The 18,773-nt window shown below is 38.1% G+C and overlaps 1 protein-coding gene across 20 annotated transcripts in view; it reads left to right on the forward strand.

The window, feature by feature from the left end:
- Positions 1-460: 460 nt before the first annotated feature.
- Positions 461-18,773, forward strand: part of EYA1 (EYA transcriptional coactivator and phosphatase 1) — a 103,996-nt gene continuing 85,683 nt past the window's right edge. For 10 of the 20 annotated variants that reach the window (XM_088471456.1, XM_088471457.1, XM_088471460.1 and 7 more), the window contains exons 1-2: positions 4,765-5,017; positions 6,987-7,114. In XM_088471456.1, coding sequence (XP_088327582.1) covers positions 6,991-7,114 — 124 coding nt within the window. In that variant the 5' untranslated portion in view covers positions 4,765-5,017; positions 6,987-6,990. Of the gene's footprint in view, positions 968-4,764; positions 5,018-6,986; positions 7,115-11,280; positions 11,347-17,642; positions 17,691-18,773 lie in introns of those variants that run through there. The other 10 variants (XM_088471447.1, XM_088471452.1, XM_088471459.1 and 7 more) reach the window with 4 other exon arrangements.

Raw genomic sequence — 18,773 nt, forward strand, 5'->3', positions numbered from 1 at the left:
TACCCAGAATTTTACAGTGCATATGTGCACAGTGTCAGATTCGGGAGCTAGATGATGGTGTAAACCTACAGGGCCAAACTTCGCTTTTCGAAGATTGGTACATAGGGTCAGACCGTGATCCCTATTGATAATAATGGCTACTGCGGTCTGCAGTGCTAATTAGCCTTCTGCAGTTTCTACTAGACATGAATATATATCTACACATACAGTACACACTCAGATTGTTAGATATAGACTTTTTGGCTTCTCGTACTTAGTTTCCAAGTTCATATTGAGCATCCCTGTAGATGAGTGCTCAGATATAGGTCCAGTGATGACCTGCTGTAAGTGCAACCTTAGGCTATCAGTTGGGAGCAACAGTAGAAGCACATAGCTTGCTGACAGAAGGCTTCGGGCTGGCCTTTTAACACACAGCTGTATATTCAGACACAGCTATGGATTAATTTACATAACACAATTTTCTGAAGCTACAAGGTTTCCTCGGAGAGCTGCAGCACACCACTCTGTCCGATTGTTACAAGCACACCAACAAGAGTCTGAAGAAGGGAATTGGTGTGGTTTGCCTTCCCAAAACAAGAAAAACAGCCCTCTGACTATACTGGGCAGATCTAGCAGAGAAAGCATACACACAGGAGGGAAGAGGATTCTTTGTCTCAGGGTTTGAGTTTGTTTCGTATTTACTACAGGGGAGAAGAAGCTGCACGCAGTGTACAGAGTGATGGCCAGAGGCTTCCTGCTGCACAGCCCTTGTTCCCAGCCCTGGTGGTGGGGGAGCTCAGACTACTAGTGCTCGCTCTCCTGGGCTCCACAAGAGCTGGGGGTCTACATTCAGGATATTTACAGCTCTCCCTGCTGAAAAAAAAGAACTCAATGCCAGGACAGTGCAAAGCAACAGGCTGCTGTATTGTACTCGGAACCCTCCTTTTATAGGACTAGTTGTGTGGGAGGAAAGAATACTTAGCAAACAGTGAGTATATATTTCCCTATCAAAACCAGCATTCTATTTTACTGCAATGTTTCACTGAGCAAGTGCAAATACGGCAAGTCTAATTCACCAGTCCTTGTATAGGTAGCAGTACATTCATTAATAACATATAACTATTTTAAAAAACTTTAACATGCACTTTTGCTTCAAACTTCAGTTTACATAAAAATAATATAATAATTGTTTAAGAAACTGAATAAATCAATATAATGTATTATTCCATACAATAAGAATATATAAATAATATAATTTTATTTACATAGCACTTTTCTCAAGTAGGGATTGTCATGCATAAAGGGAAGAAATAGGTGACTGTTGTGCCCGTTAAAACTGAATATGTTATAAAAATGCTAACATGATAACATTGTTTTATTTAACCCAAGGTTTCGGTTGCATTATTTAATAAAATTTTTAGCTAATACATATAAGCACTTGATGCTAAATATTTTAAAAATATCTAAACACATAAATATAAAATATATTTAAAAATTATCCATATTGTATGAAGGTTTTTTTTCATCTTTAAATTTAGAAAATAGAGCAGCAGTTTTATAACAGGATCAGATACATTTTTGTCTCCCATTTACAGGAAAAAAGTGCATACTAAGACAGATAGATGATAGATGTTTTAAAAAAAATTATACCAATAACTTTTTTTTATTTTGAGATTCAATTTTTTCTATCTCAAGCATTAAATTATTATACATGTTTGCATATTATTCTATAAATATTAATAAATGCCAATTGATAATGTAGGTAGGTAGACAGACTGACTACTGTAACAAAATGTGTTTGTCTATCCAAGTTATAATTATATATATTTTTGCTTTACTACATAAAAAAATAACATCTTTTACCAGGTTCGCTCTGTCAACTTCTTGGATGCTATTTTTAATCAAAATCTATGTAAGCAGATTTTTTTGCGATATGATTTTCATATAAACGCATTAGAACAGAAGAAAATTACTCTGCCCTGTTTTCTTTGGAAAAAATCAAAAACACAACTCAACAAAAATCGCCTGCACGTCAGCCACATTTATTTTGATAAGCCCAGTCCTTCCATTTTGAAAACATCTTGCCTTTGGGGGGAATAAAAAAAATATATATAAGATTATAGACATTTTCTAAAAATTGCTTCAAGTAAGCAAAAATACAAGGCTTGAAAACCCATAATTTTTGTAGATTTTGCTTTTGCTTTGAAATTTCAAATCCTTTCCCATTTGCAGTTTACGTTTCATAGAACATTATTAACTTTTTTTTTTCTGGCTTAATCCAGGACTTGCTGTCAGGCGCTTTTGATTTTGTAATTTTACAAAGTATAATAAACACAGCAAAAGTCATGAATTTTCCTCTGCATCCTGAGCTCTGTGGTAGGGAAAAATGTGAGAAAATGTGAACCTAAAGCCTTGTTTGATGATCTCGCGTAGCAAGTCTGCCTTCTGGAAATAATTTTTGGAGGTTGAAGTGCATGGTATTAACAGATTTAATGTGGCTATTCAATGGATTGGTGGGATACCATGCGAAGTTTAACCCTTCTGTCCCCACAGTGACATGGAATACGCCTTTAATTCATCTTACCCACACAGGGGTTAACAGAAACAAGTCTGTTTAGCCAATCAGTGAAATTTCCATCTGTGAAGAATTATACGTTTAATTAGTAAAAACAGGCAACTTAAAGGACCTTATTACCTAATCAGAACTTGAATTTGCCAGTCCTAAATTTACATCAGCAGAATTTGTCCTTGTTTTTATTGAGAGCTGTTGCATAATGTCACTATATTATAATATCTAAATGAAACTAGGTTACTTTTTGTGCCTTTAGGAAATATAATCTTTATTTTAAGGCACTTTTATAGCATTTACTCTTTTTTCCCCTATTTTGTTTTTTAATGGCGTAAGCTGTTTTATGTCCAGGGGATTTCTCACAAAGTGGAAATGTTCCATGTGTCTATCACTTATCAAGAAATAAGAGTGGGATCACTTTAGAATAACACATACGGTGGTGAAAAAATACATGTCAGCACTAACCAGAGATGTATTCTCCCTGTCTACTCTTCCACCACCTACACCCTTCAACATCATCATTTTTATGCCACAGATATAGGGAGCACAATGGAAGGAAAGGCATGTGAAGTGTAGCATTTTGTAAACTGTAACTAATTTTGCTCACATCTGTGTCTAATTGTTGTCTGCCTTCACATTCTTAAGAGTCCATTTATTTTCTCTGGGCCACTATGTGGATTCAGCTGACCAGCCTAAGTGAGGATTAGTTGTCTTAAAGTTATTTTGATTAAGGAGTCATTTCTTCTTAATCTGGTAACACATGTGGTTCAAATACCATCTAAATACACTTAGATAACTCCTCTCCTTTTAGAAAATATACACAAATATATATCCATGTTGTTTCATTTTCTGAATGGGCATTTATGCTGTGCAATTGTTTTTTTTTAGTATATAGCAAATAAATATGTGTGTGTGTGTGGGGGGGGTATATATATGGGGTGTGTATAAGTATATTTTAATTTATATATGTATGTATGTGTATGTGTATACACCTACATTGTATATATTTCTAAATTGCACCAATAGTCCATATAATCGGTATGGTCACAGTGTACTATTCTGAGAGGTGTATTATTAATAGCCATTTGACAGACTGTAAGGATACTGTGGGTGGAGTATGAGATGCCACCCTCCAATGTGGCACAGATATATATATATATATATATATATATATATATATATATATTTACACAGGATCTAAGAAGGAATATAGTTAGCAAGGCCAATAAGTATAATGTTGCTTGACTGCCTATATTGAAAATGCCTCATCTCTATCTTTTGTGCTGAACTCATCAAAGAGACATCAGTTCAAGATGAATGGAAACTCACATCAAAGTTTCTGGACCTAGACTATTAGACAATACATTCCTGTTGCCAGTGAAGAGTTTGTTTTTGCTTCCTAAGCCAAAAACCTTTCTTCACATTGGTTCTTATCACCTGTTTGCTGTATACACTGCCTGCAGTAATGCATATCATCAACAAACTACTTATCTACCAAACCCTCTTACCAAAACTACTCTAGATCCAATCTTTGAACCAAGCTAAAAGCAATACGCGTGAGATCCACACTATCATGTACAATGAAGAGGAAACAGGTCACACTGCTCTATTATACATATACAAATGGCAACCCTATATACGCATGAAATTATGTGTCCTCTATATTAAGGAGAACATGGCATGTGACTTTTCTGCTGCAAGTGCTGATTAAACAGCATGCAACATTTAATTTGTTTACATTGCATTGCTCTGTTTATCCCATGTGTGGTTTCCAGGTTTGCCCAATTAGGATGAGCAAAATAGAAGTATTGTGAAATTACGCAGGGGTAATTTACAGGACTGCTTCAATTTCCCCTAGCAATCCCACAATGTGTGCTGCCGAATTGGAAATGCAGAATAATAAATGAAGGAAAAGTGAGATGATAAGATTAGGGTACCGTTAAGAGTAAAAAGTGTTGGAGGGGGATGTGTTTCAAGCAGTGATAAGAAGAGATAAGAGATTCTTTAAGGATGCTGCTGTGGGTTTAATGCTTGAGCTACTTCAGTTCAGCATGATTATTCTGTTAATAGCTACTTTTTCTAAGCACCTTGTCCTAACTACCTTAGAAAAACTGCTTTGCATGTTGATTGGGGGAGGGGTAATCCATTTTGCAGCTGTCATAGACCAATGATGAATCACTATCCTTGCCATTTGGCTGCCTTCCCCCTGACGGGGAGTGAGAGGAGGGGAACAGCAGGGAGAATCCACAGCTCAGACTTCTAACATGAAGACAAAATGATTTTACTGCCACAGTGTCTTCTTCTACATGTAGTTTCTGTCTAGTGTCAGTCTAGTTCAATCGTCCTACCACTATCATCTCAGACTGAAGCCGGATATTAAAATAACACCTTTTGTATATTATAACTTCTAGGTGTAAAATTAAAGAACGCTTACCACAGGGCAGATGTTGCGGCTTCACCATATCAAAGGTAAGAATAATTTTTTTTATTTTATTTTTATTAGAAATTGTTTTTCTTTTATGTTATAGCTCTGTCTACGTGATCTAATTCATTGTATGATGCCCAAAGTCTGTTAAAGACAAAATAATAAGTCCTTTTTATACAACCGTCAGCAGAAATTTAGCAGTAGTATTGTTTTATGATTGTGTTGCATTAACGTTATTTCCAAAACATCTATCACATTCTGCAACATACTCAGGCCCTTGCTCCATATAAATTTATGCTATTTACACAGCTATTTCCGTCCAGGTTTGCACCAACGCATCCTGTGTGCATGCCCTGTGTGCATAGTTTGATATTTAAATGAACATCAGTGGTCTTATTGTGTAATTTGGGTATGTACGTGTTTTAACATGTTTGGTTACATTTTGACTTACACTCATTTTAAAGTACTTTGCTACATTTACTTAAAACAAGTTAACAGAAGTCATTTTAGCTGTAGATCACCAAGCACAGTTAGACTTCAGTGTTATAATTAGGCTGGCATATTCTTTCTATAAATAGATAGCAATATTAACCTTTTTGTTTTACAAAAAAATACACTTTTTTTAATCAAACGTGAGTTGTAGCATATTTATTAAATTATTGCTCACTGACCAGGTACAGTTTTCATTTATATTTAATTTCATAATAATTCAGTATTATTATACATATCTTAACTAGGGAATATCTAGGGAATATAGATTTATTAACATTATCATAGACCATAGATAGGCATGCCACATTCTTTTTTGAAATATTGTCTGGAGTTTTGTTTTCTTACTATAATTTTTATATAATTCCCCTTATGGTTTCTTACTGATTTGTGTATAGAAAGTATAAAATGCTTTTGTGCTGAAAGTCATTGTGCTTCCCTGCCTTTGCCTAAATGACAGCTGAACTACACAGTACTGTACTACAGCGGTTTAAAGCCTGTATGGACTCACTGTATGTTGGCCTTATCCTTTTTCAATTGGACACGCTTTATGTAATCCGCAAAGCAAACAACTGAGCAGACATAATAATGTTTTAATGCTGCATTTGTTTCAGCGGAAACAGAGGAACAATTAACTAGTTTGCCAGAGTAAACACGTGAATCATGAATACCCCATTTGCTGTCACAGGACTGCAGACTACATCAATCGCTTCAAGTGTTTGTAGACCCTTTAAAACACAATTGGTTGATAAATCATGGTAGCTTGTGAGTGCTGAGTGCTAATTCAATAACAGTAGGCTGTTTGCACTAATAGGTTGATAATGCAGATAATTGTCTGTATTAGTAAGCAGGAGGAGGGCTGATACAATACCATATTGAATGTGTTGAGTCACGTTGGTCACACGTAAATAACTTCTGCCTGTGCAGAATAGGATCAATATAATTACTCATAATTTTATTACAGATTTTAAAAACACCAACATCTTCTACTGAATTATACTGTGTGATCAGTTACATACGTGTTGTTATAAAAATTACATGAATTTACTGACACAATAGAATTGAGAGCCCCACTAAAAGTGTATAATCTAAATCTACAGACCATTAAAAAAATATATTATTACAGTTAAAATTTACAAACAATCTTCAATAGCCAATTACAGTACTTAAATATTTTCAAACATCAATTACATGTTATTTATTTTAACTGTAAAAGCATAGACATAAAAAAAAATATTGTGGAATTCATGAATAAATGATTGCTTTTATAATTAGAATTAAAAAAATTACAAAAACAATTTTCATTTTTTTTTTTTTTTACTTTAAGGCCCATAGATGTTGCCATAATAGCTCATCTTAGTTTTGCTTATATTATAGTAGGAAGACAGTTGGCGTGTTGTGTTTTCATGCTGAGGAGCATATGGTACAACAGTGCACTAAGAGATTGTTTCGGTGGTGGAGCAGGAGGAGTTTAACCATGATAGCTGTCCATTGTATTCATGGCTGAAATTGGCTTCCTTTCAGGTCTATGGAAATGCAGGATCTAGCAAGTCCACATAGTCGACTGAGTAGCAGTAGTGATTCTCCCAGTGGGACAAGCCTTGATAACTCTCACATAAACAACAATTCCATGACACCAAATGGCACAGAAGGTAAGTAGCGTGAAATCTTTGGAATCTCTCTACTCTCTTTTGCCTTTGACTGATTACATGGGATCTGTAGCAAATATTCATATGTGTAAAATAGATGTTTGAAGGGTACTGGTAAATTGTACAGAAACATACATTTCCATATGCTTGAAAAAAAATTGTTTTGAATTTTTTTTTGCTCATAATTATAGACAACCCTGTCATATATCAGATGTAAATGAGAAAAGTACAGGCCATAGATATATGACACAGCTGTAAAGAATCTCTGTTCCTTGTATGACTATAATGTGTTACCTGGAAGCATCATTTAAAATCTTGGTGTGTTATCTCTTCCACTGAGTCTGGTCCTACACACATGAAGTGTCATGTTCTAGATTATTGATTTATTTTTTTATTATATGTGTATCATTTAGATTCATGGAATTCACATTGGGTATATTATTACATTACCCTCTAGGGTGTAAGGTCATAGACATCAGTGAATATGAAATTAATAAATACATTTTAAAAAATATATTTATTGGCTAAAATTATTGTCTTTGTTGAAATTGTCATTAATACCAATAGTTGGTCCCAGAGTTTGCAACCTGTGGATTATTTACAACCTCTGACCTCAAATTCTTCATCCAATCACTGACTACATAGCTCTGTACCAGTTTAGACGTACCCCTATATATATTAGTACAGTGGCATGCCACATATTGAAGTTTTCTGTCATTGCCATTTTTCTATTATGCAAAGATAATGTAAATAGTACATAATGCTGTACAAAAATGAGAATTCCCATAAAGGAGCAGGTGAACTGATTACAATATTGCCAGTCATTAACTATTTTCTCTTTATAGATTAAGTAATATTTTTTCCATAAATACATTTTACAAAGTGCAAATTATGACTCCACTGGAATTTCAAGGAGATTTTTTGTTATTTCAGGTATTAGATGTACAGTAACCATCTTTACTAACCATCTATACTTTTGTACCATCCAAATTTAAAAGCATATTTTATATATGTCTTGTAATAGTCTGCAGATTATTAGTTCTATAAATTTTTTAGAGCTCCGCAGTTCATATTCACATAATATCTTACACATAAAGAAAAAACATAAATTAATATCCAGCAACCACCCTCCTGAATATTACAATAAATTGTTTTTTTAATACAAATAATTTTAAGCACATCATTAATACATATAATTACTTACATAATCTCTGAATGAGATCACATATAAATCTTTGCATAATATTTAGAAGCATGTTAAATCATATATATTAAAAAACATTATTGACTATTGACTATATTTGAATGCTGTCACTGATTTTCTTGTCCCTGGACAAAAGGGTGGGCACCAGTTTCTCTGCCTTGTTATTATTATTATTACATTTTATTTATAGGGCACCACAAGTGGTCCGCAGCGCCGTACATACAGGAAAGGGTACACAGAACATTACATTACAATACAGTAACCAAATTATATACAGAGCACAATCATGTGTCAAGATCTAATCTTAAGTTTGCCTTGTATATGTAGTAACAATGGCTGAGTAACATGCATACAACATGTAAAGTAAAAAGAGCCAGTAGTAAGGGCTTAGCGTTCAGAAGTGACTGACTGAATGGGCATTTATGTTTTGAACATCAAGAATACAAGTCACAGTGTAGATTTTGAAAGAGAGCATAATAAAATATTAGTTAGGGTAGCAACGAAGGAGAGATATGTTTTAAAACCAGTATAGCTTAAGCAGGGAATAGAGCTTTATGTGAAAAATTTGCAGAGTGAGTTTGAAATTTAGGAAGACCAAGGAGAGGACTAGAGTCTCAAATTATGTGGCCTTGACTGCCATGGATTGGATTCTCATTATAGCTATAACTTTGCATGTACTAAAAGGTCAACTATAGTGACCCCTGAGAGCAGATGTTTTTCAGATTTAATCGTGACTATGAAACAAGCAGTAACTGGCCCTTGTTCATGTTACTGATGTTATGGGCAGATATGTTTATTAATGTCATTGTTGGAAGTACTGTACACTTTGAAATATTGCAGTTGATCTGTCATAAAAATGCCTATATATGTCATATTATAAGGTGTATTATGATTGTAAAGCATGTACTGGTCTGGATTGAGCGATTGGGCTCTATAATGTGTCAGTTTGTGCAGAATTGAAATAGCAAATAGCCTACTTCACAGGGATCATATATGGTTTATCTCCTTAAATGGGGAAAAATTGTTACTCATGCTGTAACCTAAATTTGTGTTTAATGATTCAAGTTATGAGATAGAATATATACATACCTATCAAATATCATAGATTATGTATCACACAAACTGTTCTCATTTGTATAAATAACACCAGTGTAGAACAGCCACATATTTCCAACCTTGTTCTGAGACTTGTACATTTTACTTTTTTTTTACACTGGCTTATTGTTTTCCCAATATACTGCCTATAAAACAGACATCTGTCTTGCTTGGAATCCATCCTCTTCCTTTCAACAAAAACAAAGCCTTCAACGAACAAAAACTGCCCCCCAGGTATTACAAACCAAAGTGCTGCACTTATTTGTACAAGTTCAATTTCACACAGAAGTCATATATACCCTTAAAACAGAAGTTAGTAACAAAGGACTTGACCATGTCATACATAGTCTGCATCAAGGCAGAACCTATTTGTCCAGCAATGGTCGTCTTAAGATGTTAATTTTATGTTTTGAAATTGAATGGTTTCAAAGTTGCAACTTGCAATAAATGGTTGCAACTTGCAATGAATGTATAGAGATTAAGCAAGGAATAATCACATGATACAACTCTTCTTAGGTTGGGTACACACCTGAACGATGAACGGTTAAAATCGGAACGACAAATCAGGCATATTGTGCAGTGTGTATGCCCGTTTGAGCGGTCCCACGGTCGCATGCAATATCGTGTGATTGGCCGTACTGCACAGTTAATCACATGATATCGCATGCGAGGCTGTACATATTAAAGAAGGACGGAACAGTGATTGTTCCGTCGTTCATAAAATCTTTTAAGTGTGTACCGGCAATCATGCGATGTCCAGGGTAAATGCAAATTACCTTGAACATTGGCACAATTGCTGGTTGTTTAGGTGTGTACCCAGCCTTAATGTTACTTACTTTACATAACAAATTAGAGTCACACAGCTATGGACCAGGAATTATGTTATTGTTTTCCCCAAATGTTTTCCATTACCTGGATTTTAGTATTTATATTATCTAAGGTAATATGGACACACATTAATTTTTTATTGTATGTTGTGTACTGTATGGAATTGCTAATGTAAAAGAGAGAAATATAATTTATAGCCTTAATATAAGTATTGTCCTTATAATTATCTTGCCCCATAAAACGAATCATCAATGAGCGCTGCGATATCTCAAGGTAATCCAAGCGCGGAGAAAGATTATCACTTTACCACATAAAAGATTTGATGTAAATAGAGGTAAATCAGCTGTACAAGTAAAACTACCTCTATTGTAAAACGTTTGATTCTTACAGTGAGATTTTATATCAAGCTTTTATATAAAAATTCCACAACTTCAGATTGTATCTTAGTAATGTGTTGCACTGCTAGCTTAGGGACTCCTTGCCAGCAGATGACTGTTCTTCATTGTTGCAGAGATACAAAAAAAAAAAAAAAAAAAAAAAATCACAGTTCAGTCAAAGTTGAAATTTTTATTTTTAATAATTTCTCAGCTAGAATTTAAATTAAAATTTTTGATATACACCTTCATTTTTTTTTTCTGTTCGCTTCATTTTTATTTATGTTGTATAAGTGTTTGTATATACATAGTGGTTCACTTTGAACTTCTTTTCATGGATAGATATATTTAGTCCTTAAAGTAAAATATGGGTTGCTATGTAAAGAATACAAATTTTCATATACTGTAAAGAGAGAAGTTGTTTGTTTATTTTTTTACGCTCTGCAAAATACTTGTGCATTTTCTATTTTAGACTTTTCAAGTTTTACATTTTGTAGAGGGAAATATTCTCAAAAACTTTATTCTGGGCTACGCGTCTTGAGAAACCAGTAGGATGGCCAACTCCTGCTAAGTCCAAATAGTGAATGATATACTCAGAAAGTAGTGTTTAAGGAAGCTATGTCTGAAATGATACCCAACGGGTTCTTTTGTTTACCTTTTGCCTTCAGGGGACAGCATGACACTACTGAACACTGCAGACTGGTTGCTAGGTGCTAGTGCGCAGACCGCTGCAGGTTTGTGTACTTTTTTATAAACAAACATAAAAAAATATCAGCATGTTTTGTATGGCATTACTGTAATCTGTGGGGGCATTTGAAATGTGTCTGTGTGTGTTTAGGAATATGATTACTGTGTGCTAGTAGTATATTTCGGGAAGAGTCCTTGTTTCTTTTCCTGAAAGTGCATGGGCCTAGGGCCGTAATCTATTCTGCTCAAACACTCACCACTAGTCACAACCAAAAATGTATGTGAATGTTTGAGGAAGGGTGTTAGCACTTAAGATATCTCATAAAAGTCTGCAATTGCAAGGAAAGTCTTTTTTTATATTGTTTTTTTTTTTGCCTTTGTATGCCATATCTTCCTGCGTGTTAGTTTTCTGGAGCTAGGCAGTAAAAGATCTGTTTAAATGATAAATCTGGCCGCACACATTGTGAGATTACCTATTAGCCTGTTTGATATCATAGTTTGTATAGACCCCAAAATATGTGCTATGCTGATATTAATTATCTGAGCAAAATCCGTTTGCTCATTATTGTAAAATAAGTCCAGAAGATGGCCATTATCAGACTGTGTGTGCAGTTATATTCCAACTACATTAACAGCCCTCAATGTGTTCCATAAGTCAGCCATTTGCCCAACTCAAGTGCCAAGTAGCCTATTCTGATCAAATTTGACCACCCACATTGTGGTTAATTTGAAACATCAACATGTAGCTCGGACCACGCTGTAAGATTAGCCAACCTGTGGCCAGCTTTAAGGACAATGTATACTGTGAAGAAGAGTGTAAATGAAGCACAAAATAACTAAGGGATAACTTCCAAAACACACTTTGGGTTTGTCTGCAGTTTCCAGAGATCAGTAAAGTAACCAAATATTCCGTACTTGCTTTGCCCGATCTGGAAGGCCCTCAATTGCTGTAAAGGCCCGAACAGGAGATCCTCTCTCTTGCTTGGGGTGGGCCTTTCTCAGATTTTTAGTTTTGGATGGACTTATCTATTAACCTTGCGTCAGGCGCACCTCTGGGACTCCCAAGTTCGGGCGCAGTGCGCCTGACAGGCGCCTGTTATAAAATAGTCATTAGCACCTAATTAACTCAATTCTAATGTTCTTAAAGTGATCAGTGACCTTCATTAGTATGTACAAAGAGAGAATATATGGAAAGCTGATTCACAAAACCACATTTATTAACCTTAAAGCAAGTAAAACAAAAAATACAAAATTTTAAGAGGCACAGAGGGTCTGATTCAGACCCGGTCGCTCCGAAAGAGAGCTCGCTCTGAATCAGGGCTGGGCTTTTTTTTTTTTGGAGCGGCCTCCCGGCCGCTTGCATAGCTGTGGGTGCCCACCCACAGCTATAGCAAGCGGCCATGATGATGGTCGCGATGGTCAAGACCATCGCGACTATCGGGCTTGCGACGAGACCCTTGTGGTAGGGTCTCGTTCATCGCAAGCCCCAGAGAGCTTTCGGCTCTAACAGAGTCGGAAGCTCTCCACTAACATCACTTGTGATGTCCGTGGGGCCGCCCCCAAACGGCAGGTGTTCTAATGGGAACGCCTCCGTTTGGGCAGCCACCCCCCGGCCCGCCCACCAAAGGGGGCGAGCTGTCACTCAACATCGACAGCTTGCCCCCTTTGATGCGAGACCCGGAGTGACGGATTGCCCGTCGCTAGCCGGGTCTCGCGCATGCGCACAATGGAGCCGGCTCCGTAGTGTGCATGCACTGTGGGCCACGATCGACCCGGTTGCGAGCGCTCAGTGCTTGCGACCGGGTCTGAATCAGGCCCAGTGTGCCTAAGAGGCCACCCTGGACAAACCTACATATTTCTGCAAAATACCCACAACCTTCGTAATTTTCATTCATAAATGCGCAAGATAAACAAAATTGTGAGAAAATAGGGCCCCTGCGCCCCCTTGCGGCGGAGAGGTGAACGAGAACAGCTTTGTGGCGCGTCAAGCCAGCTGCGCCTGACGCAGGGTTAGCAACAATGGTGTAGATGTACTAAGCCTTGGAGAGAAATAAATTGGAGAGAGATAAAGTACCAACCAATCCACTGTAATTTTTCAAACACAGCCTGTAAAGTGACAGTTAGGAGCTGATTGGTTGGTACTTTATCTCTGAATTGATTGGTACTTTATTTATGAATTATTTAATGTGATGTGATTATCTACATATACATTTGTGGAACAAATAGCTCTGCATGCTGGATGTGCTTGTATTTTAAGTGGAAATATGCTAATTGCCTTGTAGCAACATACAAGACATGAATGTCTACTTTAAGAACACTGAAAGTAGCGCTAAGAGCTGCCATTGTGCCTTGAGCTTGAAATGTTTGTGTTGGTTTCTGCCCTGGCAACAAATTGTTCATCTCATGTACAAAAATAAAGCCAATGACAGAAAAGAATATAGTATGTATTTACCAAGCAGCATTGTTGCAGTATAGCACACATACATGTTTCTTGTTTGTGCGCCTGATTACATTGCATTATCTATAATTCAGACGGGGTCAGTTACATCTGAATATTGAACATACACTTTATCTTATGGATTGAGCTTAGTTAGAATGTTATTGTTCTAAATAGGTCCAGTTAAAGAAAAGTACACTGCATTGTTTACAACAGGTTATCACCTGTGTTAAAAATGGTTTCTGTCACTTACACACAGTGCAGGCAGCTATTATTCATGAGAATGCAGCCTATCAATCAACTTGGAACTACTGAAAGTGTCTCGTGTCCCAATGATGTCACTAGTTACTAGGGAATTAAAAGGCTGCATTCATATGTCTGGTTTGCAGTCCTCAGAATGGCTGCCTGCTGTGTTTAGGTGACAGGTGCACTGTAAACCTGCAGAACACAGTAACATACGGCAGGTATCACTAGGTTCTCTTTCAGAACCTTTTAGCTAGTGTCAGATGTAAGCATTATGTCCAGTGGCTTATTACACATATCCAAAGTGTAAGTTCCATTAGGTACATTACATATCTACCCATGAACATAGCAAGGTAACAGGCTGTAATTACCCTAACATGAAATCTAACGCTAACTTGTAACTGTGAATAGTGGGTCAAGTTCCCATCCTTCTGAAATATTAGTGATGAGCTGTATGTTTATTCGTAACTGTTGTTATTTTTAACAACCAATTATACAAATACATAACAGCAAGCACAAACTGTAGGGAAGGTTAATGCACTTTTAAAATAAGATATGAACTCAGCATGTACCATAGCTTGCTATTTGGCCCATTATGCAATTATATTACTGGTCCTAGAATGTACTGCGCTTTGGGGGCTTGGCAAAGTGTCCCTGTAAATTCTATTTAAATGTAGATTTAATTAAAGACCAATGTCTCTTGATACAAACTTATGGGTTCAATGTATCTCCACTAAGAAGTTTGCAACATGACTAAACTAAAATTAAATGAATGAAACAATAATATAGAAATGGATATATTTGATCAGGTTGAGGTGTCTCGTCTTCCCTCTGCCCCTTGCCTCTACACCTAGCCCGGGCCGCAGATCCCTTCTCTCCTGCCCCTGCAGTGGGAAGTGTTAGTGAAGGGGGAGAAGTGCACCCTCTCTCCTAATGCACGCATCAGTCTCAGGACACGCCATTCTCCATTATTATATAGATATATAGTGGGTGAGCTTCATTATCTCACCTTTTACTCTTTGATTAGATAGCTGTGTTTTCCATTTATGACCAGATTTCCAGCTTCTAGGAAAGATTTATCAAACCTTGGTTAGTGTGCTACTTGAACAGAGCTTGGTCTCAGCTTATGTCTCCTTCCAGGACTGGGTAGAATTGCCACTTAGGGGACGGGCATTTATCAAATCTTGGAGATAAAGTGAAGTGCGGTGAAGTACCAACCAGTTCACTTTTGTTATTTTACGGGCTGTGGGCCTCATTTATCAATGAGTGATATTCTTTCTGTCGCTCGTTACTAATTTTAATTGGTGCTCCAACCAATCAGCTCCTAACTGTCATGTGTTTGAAAGATGACAATTAGGAGCTGATTGGTTGGAGCACCATTTAAGATTAGTAAGAAGTGATAACAAGAATATCACTCGTTGATAAATGGGGTCCTGTGTTTAAGAAATGACAGTTAGAAGCTGATTGGTTGGTATTTTATCTCTCTCCACTTTATCTCTCTGCAAGATTTGATACATTTCCCCCTCTGTCACAAAGACCAGGGGTAGGCAACATTTTCCTCTTTGGGTGTCAGACATTCAACATTACAAGCCAAAAGAATTTCCAGAGTGCCATCACCATTACAGCATACACAAACAGTTACAAAAGTAAAACATTGGTACTAAATATGTGTCTTCCCTGTCCGTCCTTTTTTGAAACTAGTTTGCTGAGGTTAGGTTGATAATTTGTAGTCCAGAGCTAAAGTCGGGGCGTTTTAACAGAGGAGGGAACCCATGTGCAGTCTCTGTTTGAGCCCCCTCCTCTCTGTCAGCACACTAAGCGCTGTAGATTCTGGCTTCATGCACGGGGATATCTTTTCTTCGCATGCATGAGTCTTCAGGAAAATGGCCACCGCCATTTTCCCAGTGATTTTTTTGCTGCTCTGTAGTGCCGGTCCAGCTGCTGGAAAGCTACAGTAAGTATAATTAACTATGGGTGCAGGGTGTGCGATGTGTGCTCCCCTGTACCCAGGGGCTCGTGTGCACCGCACACCTTGCACCCATTATAAAGACGCCCCTGAGCTGAAGACATACTTCAGAACAGGGGTGTATCTAGGAGCCTGAGAACCCCTGGCAAAGTGATGGACTGGCACCCCACTCCCTCAATATTTTCTGAATAATTACATTTTGTCTCCGTAGCCATCTCCCTGAGGGGCAAGAGAGAGACAGACTAAGGGACAGGAGCGTGAGCCACTGAGGGTCAGGAGAAAGAGAGAGACTGAGGGGCAGGAGAGAGAGAGACTGAGGGGCAGGAGAGTAAGACGCTGAGGGGCAGCAGAGTAAGACGCTGAGGGGCAGGAGAGTAAGACACTCAGGGGCAGGAGAGTATGACACTGAGGGGCAGGAGAGAGAGACTGAGGGTCAGGAGAGTAACACCGAGGGGCAGGAGAGAGAGACTGAATGGCAAAAGAGAGAGACTGAGGGGCAGAAGAGAGACTGAGGGGACAGACACAGGAAAACACAAAGGATAGACAGTAGGAAACAACATCCATTCAATGGCATAAATGTTATAAATAAGCCCTCAACATTCTGAAAGTAATTGATGTGAGTCCCTACCAGGAAGAGGTTCTGCAGCAGCTGAGCCCCACCCACCGGAAAAGGTTCTGCAGCAGCTGAGAGTCTCATGGCTGGTTAGGTTATACCTTTCAGCCATGCGAGGTCAGTTGCTCAGCGTTGACGATGGATGCAGGGTCTCGGGGAAGCATCCTTGCTCCTAGCGAGTTGAGCTGTGCAGCAGCCGGGCCGCCATGCTGCGGGTGTGCGGCGTGATGAGGAGCCCCATGGAGATCACAGCCTGCCGTGCAGCAGCCAGGGTGCCATACTGCGGGTATGCAGCGTGATGTGGAGCCCGCGGAGGTCGCAGCGTGTCACCTGCAGGAGGGCTTGAACATGGAGACCGGCAGTAGCAAATGGCCCAGCCAATACCACTGCGTCTGCGTGACCCCCACCCACCAGGAAGCAGCCAATGGCAGCAGGGCACAGAGGGGGAGGAGGAGACAACACCAGCTCAGGCCAGGTCAGCAGACACTAATCTATCCCTTGGCCATGTGTGGCACTGCCGGACGGCGCCCCCCCTTGGCCTTCGCCCCTGGCAAGTGCCATCCTGCCCAATGGATAGATACACCCCTGCTTCAGAATTTTGTTATTCTGCTGTGAGCACGACTAACTGTGGCAGGGTCCACTCATCAGAGCATCAAGGTTTGCTGGGTATGCACTACAGGACATACTTGGGATTTTGGGTATTAGAGGGGCTAGTGCACCGACAAGGTCTCCTTTGTGAGGGAGGGAGGTGCAGCGGGAAGGGAGGAGCAGTACAGTGTGCATAGTAGGGGAGGGATGAAGTCAGGGGTTCCACCTTTTCGCACAGGTTGCATATGCCTGCAATAAAGCAAACCTCAGCGATACTTTACTAACTAGAGTAGAACATTGCTATTATTATTTTCCACTGAGAATCAAGACATTAGCATGACAGTCTATTTAACTTATGCAGAAAGCAACAAAAGTTATTTCATTGCTTAAATTGTCCACAAACTTGGGATGTTGTACTGCTATAACATATCTCCTACTGTAGATTATAAGAATACTGGAATGTCGCATCGGAGTTAGGTGACCTGTATAAAACCTCAAGGCTGCTTTTATATGGACACAGATCTCCATGGTGACTATTGTTGAGGTATACTTAGCAAAACTTAATAATATACATATGATATTAACATATAGATGCACACTTGTAAATAATATATATACAAGTGGTTAAATGATGTAATCACCTATAGAGATGCAATCTCTATATTTATTATTTATGTAGACACAGCACACACACAGCACAGCACAGCACACACATACTGGTGTAACATTTGAGAGAGCACTACAGCTTTGATGTTTACTGAACATGTAACATATGGGCTAAGCATGTCCAGGGCCTACTTAAGCGCAGAACAATTGAGGCAAATGCCTTAGGTCCAAAGATGTTAATTAGTTTGTCAATAGGTTAAAAATATCATCTCCCGGCTTGTTGTTCATGAGACAACAGTTTCTTTGTGGTTTTGCCATGTTGTAGGATATTACCTGGACTTTTCTGCACTGTGATTTAAAATCATTTCAGTGGGTTTCTGTACACATTCATTCCTCACATAAATGTCCTTTATGTCCTATAGCCCTGCACTATAAATGTCATTAAACGATTTATTAGTCTCATCAGGCAGATGGCTCCCGTGGAGGTCACATGGCATGCACCTACAATACGTCTGTTCCATCTTTGAACTCCGACTAATGCTCTTTCCACCATGACTAAAACCATCAGGCCTAAATCATTGTAAAGCCAATAGAAATATTCACTTCTTCTGGGAAAGTCACAGATATTACAAGTGGGTATTACTATTCAGGGTCCAGGCTGATCACAGCAAAAAATGAGCCAAATAATATGTCATGTGATCTTCCATAGAAGAATGCAATGATACATGTATTATACATAATGTGTAAGGTACAAAACAATATAGATAAAGTAACTCTTGATTGCTGTACAGTAGGCTGTTTACTGTTAAAACTTAGCAGCGACAGGGCTAATAAATGCTTATAATTCATGACACAAATATAGGAATATATGAAATCACTGGAATGGAAAATGTTAGTGCTTTTGTACTTTGTAGGTAAGGTTGGGGTTTTTTCTAACTTATCTTGTATTCCAAGAGCAATCACTGCTTTTGTTCTTACATTGTACTGTGTGTGTGAGAAGCAAAATGGTTCTTGTGTAATC

The sequence above is a fragment of the Taudactylus pleione genome, unplaced genomic scaffold (assembly GCF_031769625.1).
Source record: "Taudactylus pleione unplaced genomic scaffold, aTauple2 ptg000114l, whole genome shotgun sequence".
Classification (NCBI taxonomy): Eukaryota; Metazoa; Chordata; class Amphibia; order Anura; family Myobatrachidae; genus Taudactylus; species Taudactylus pleione.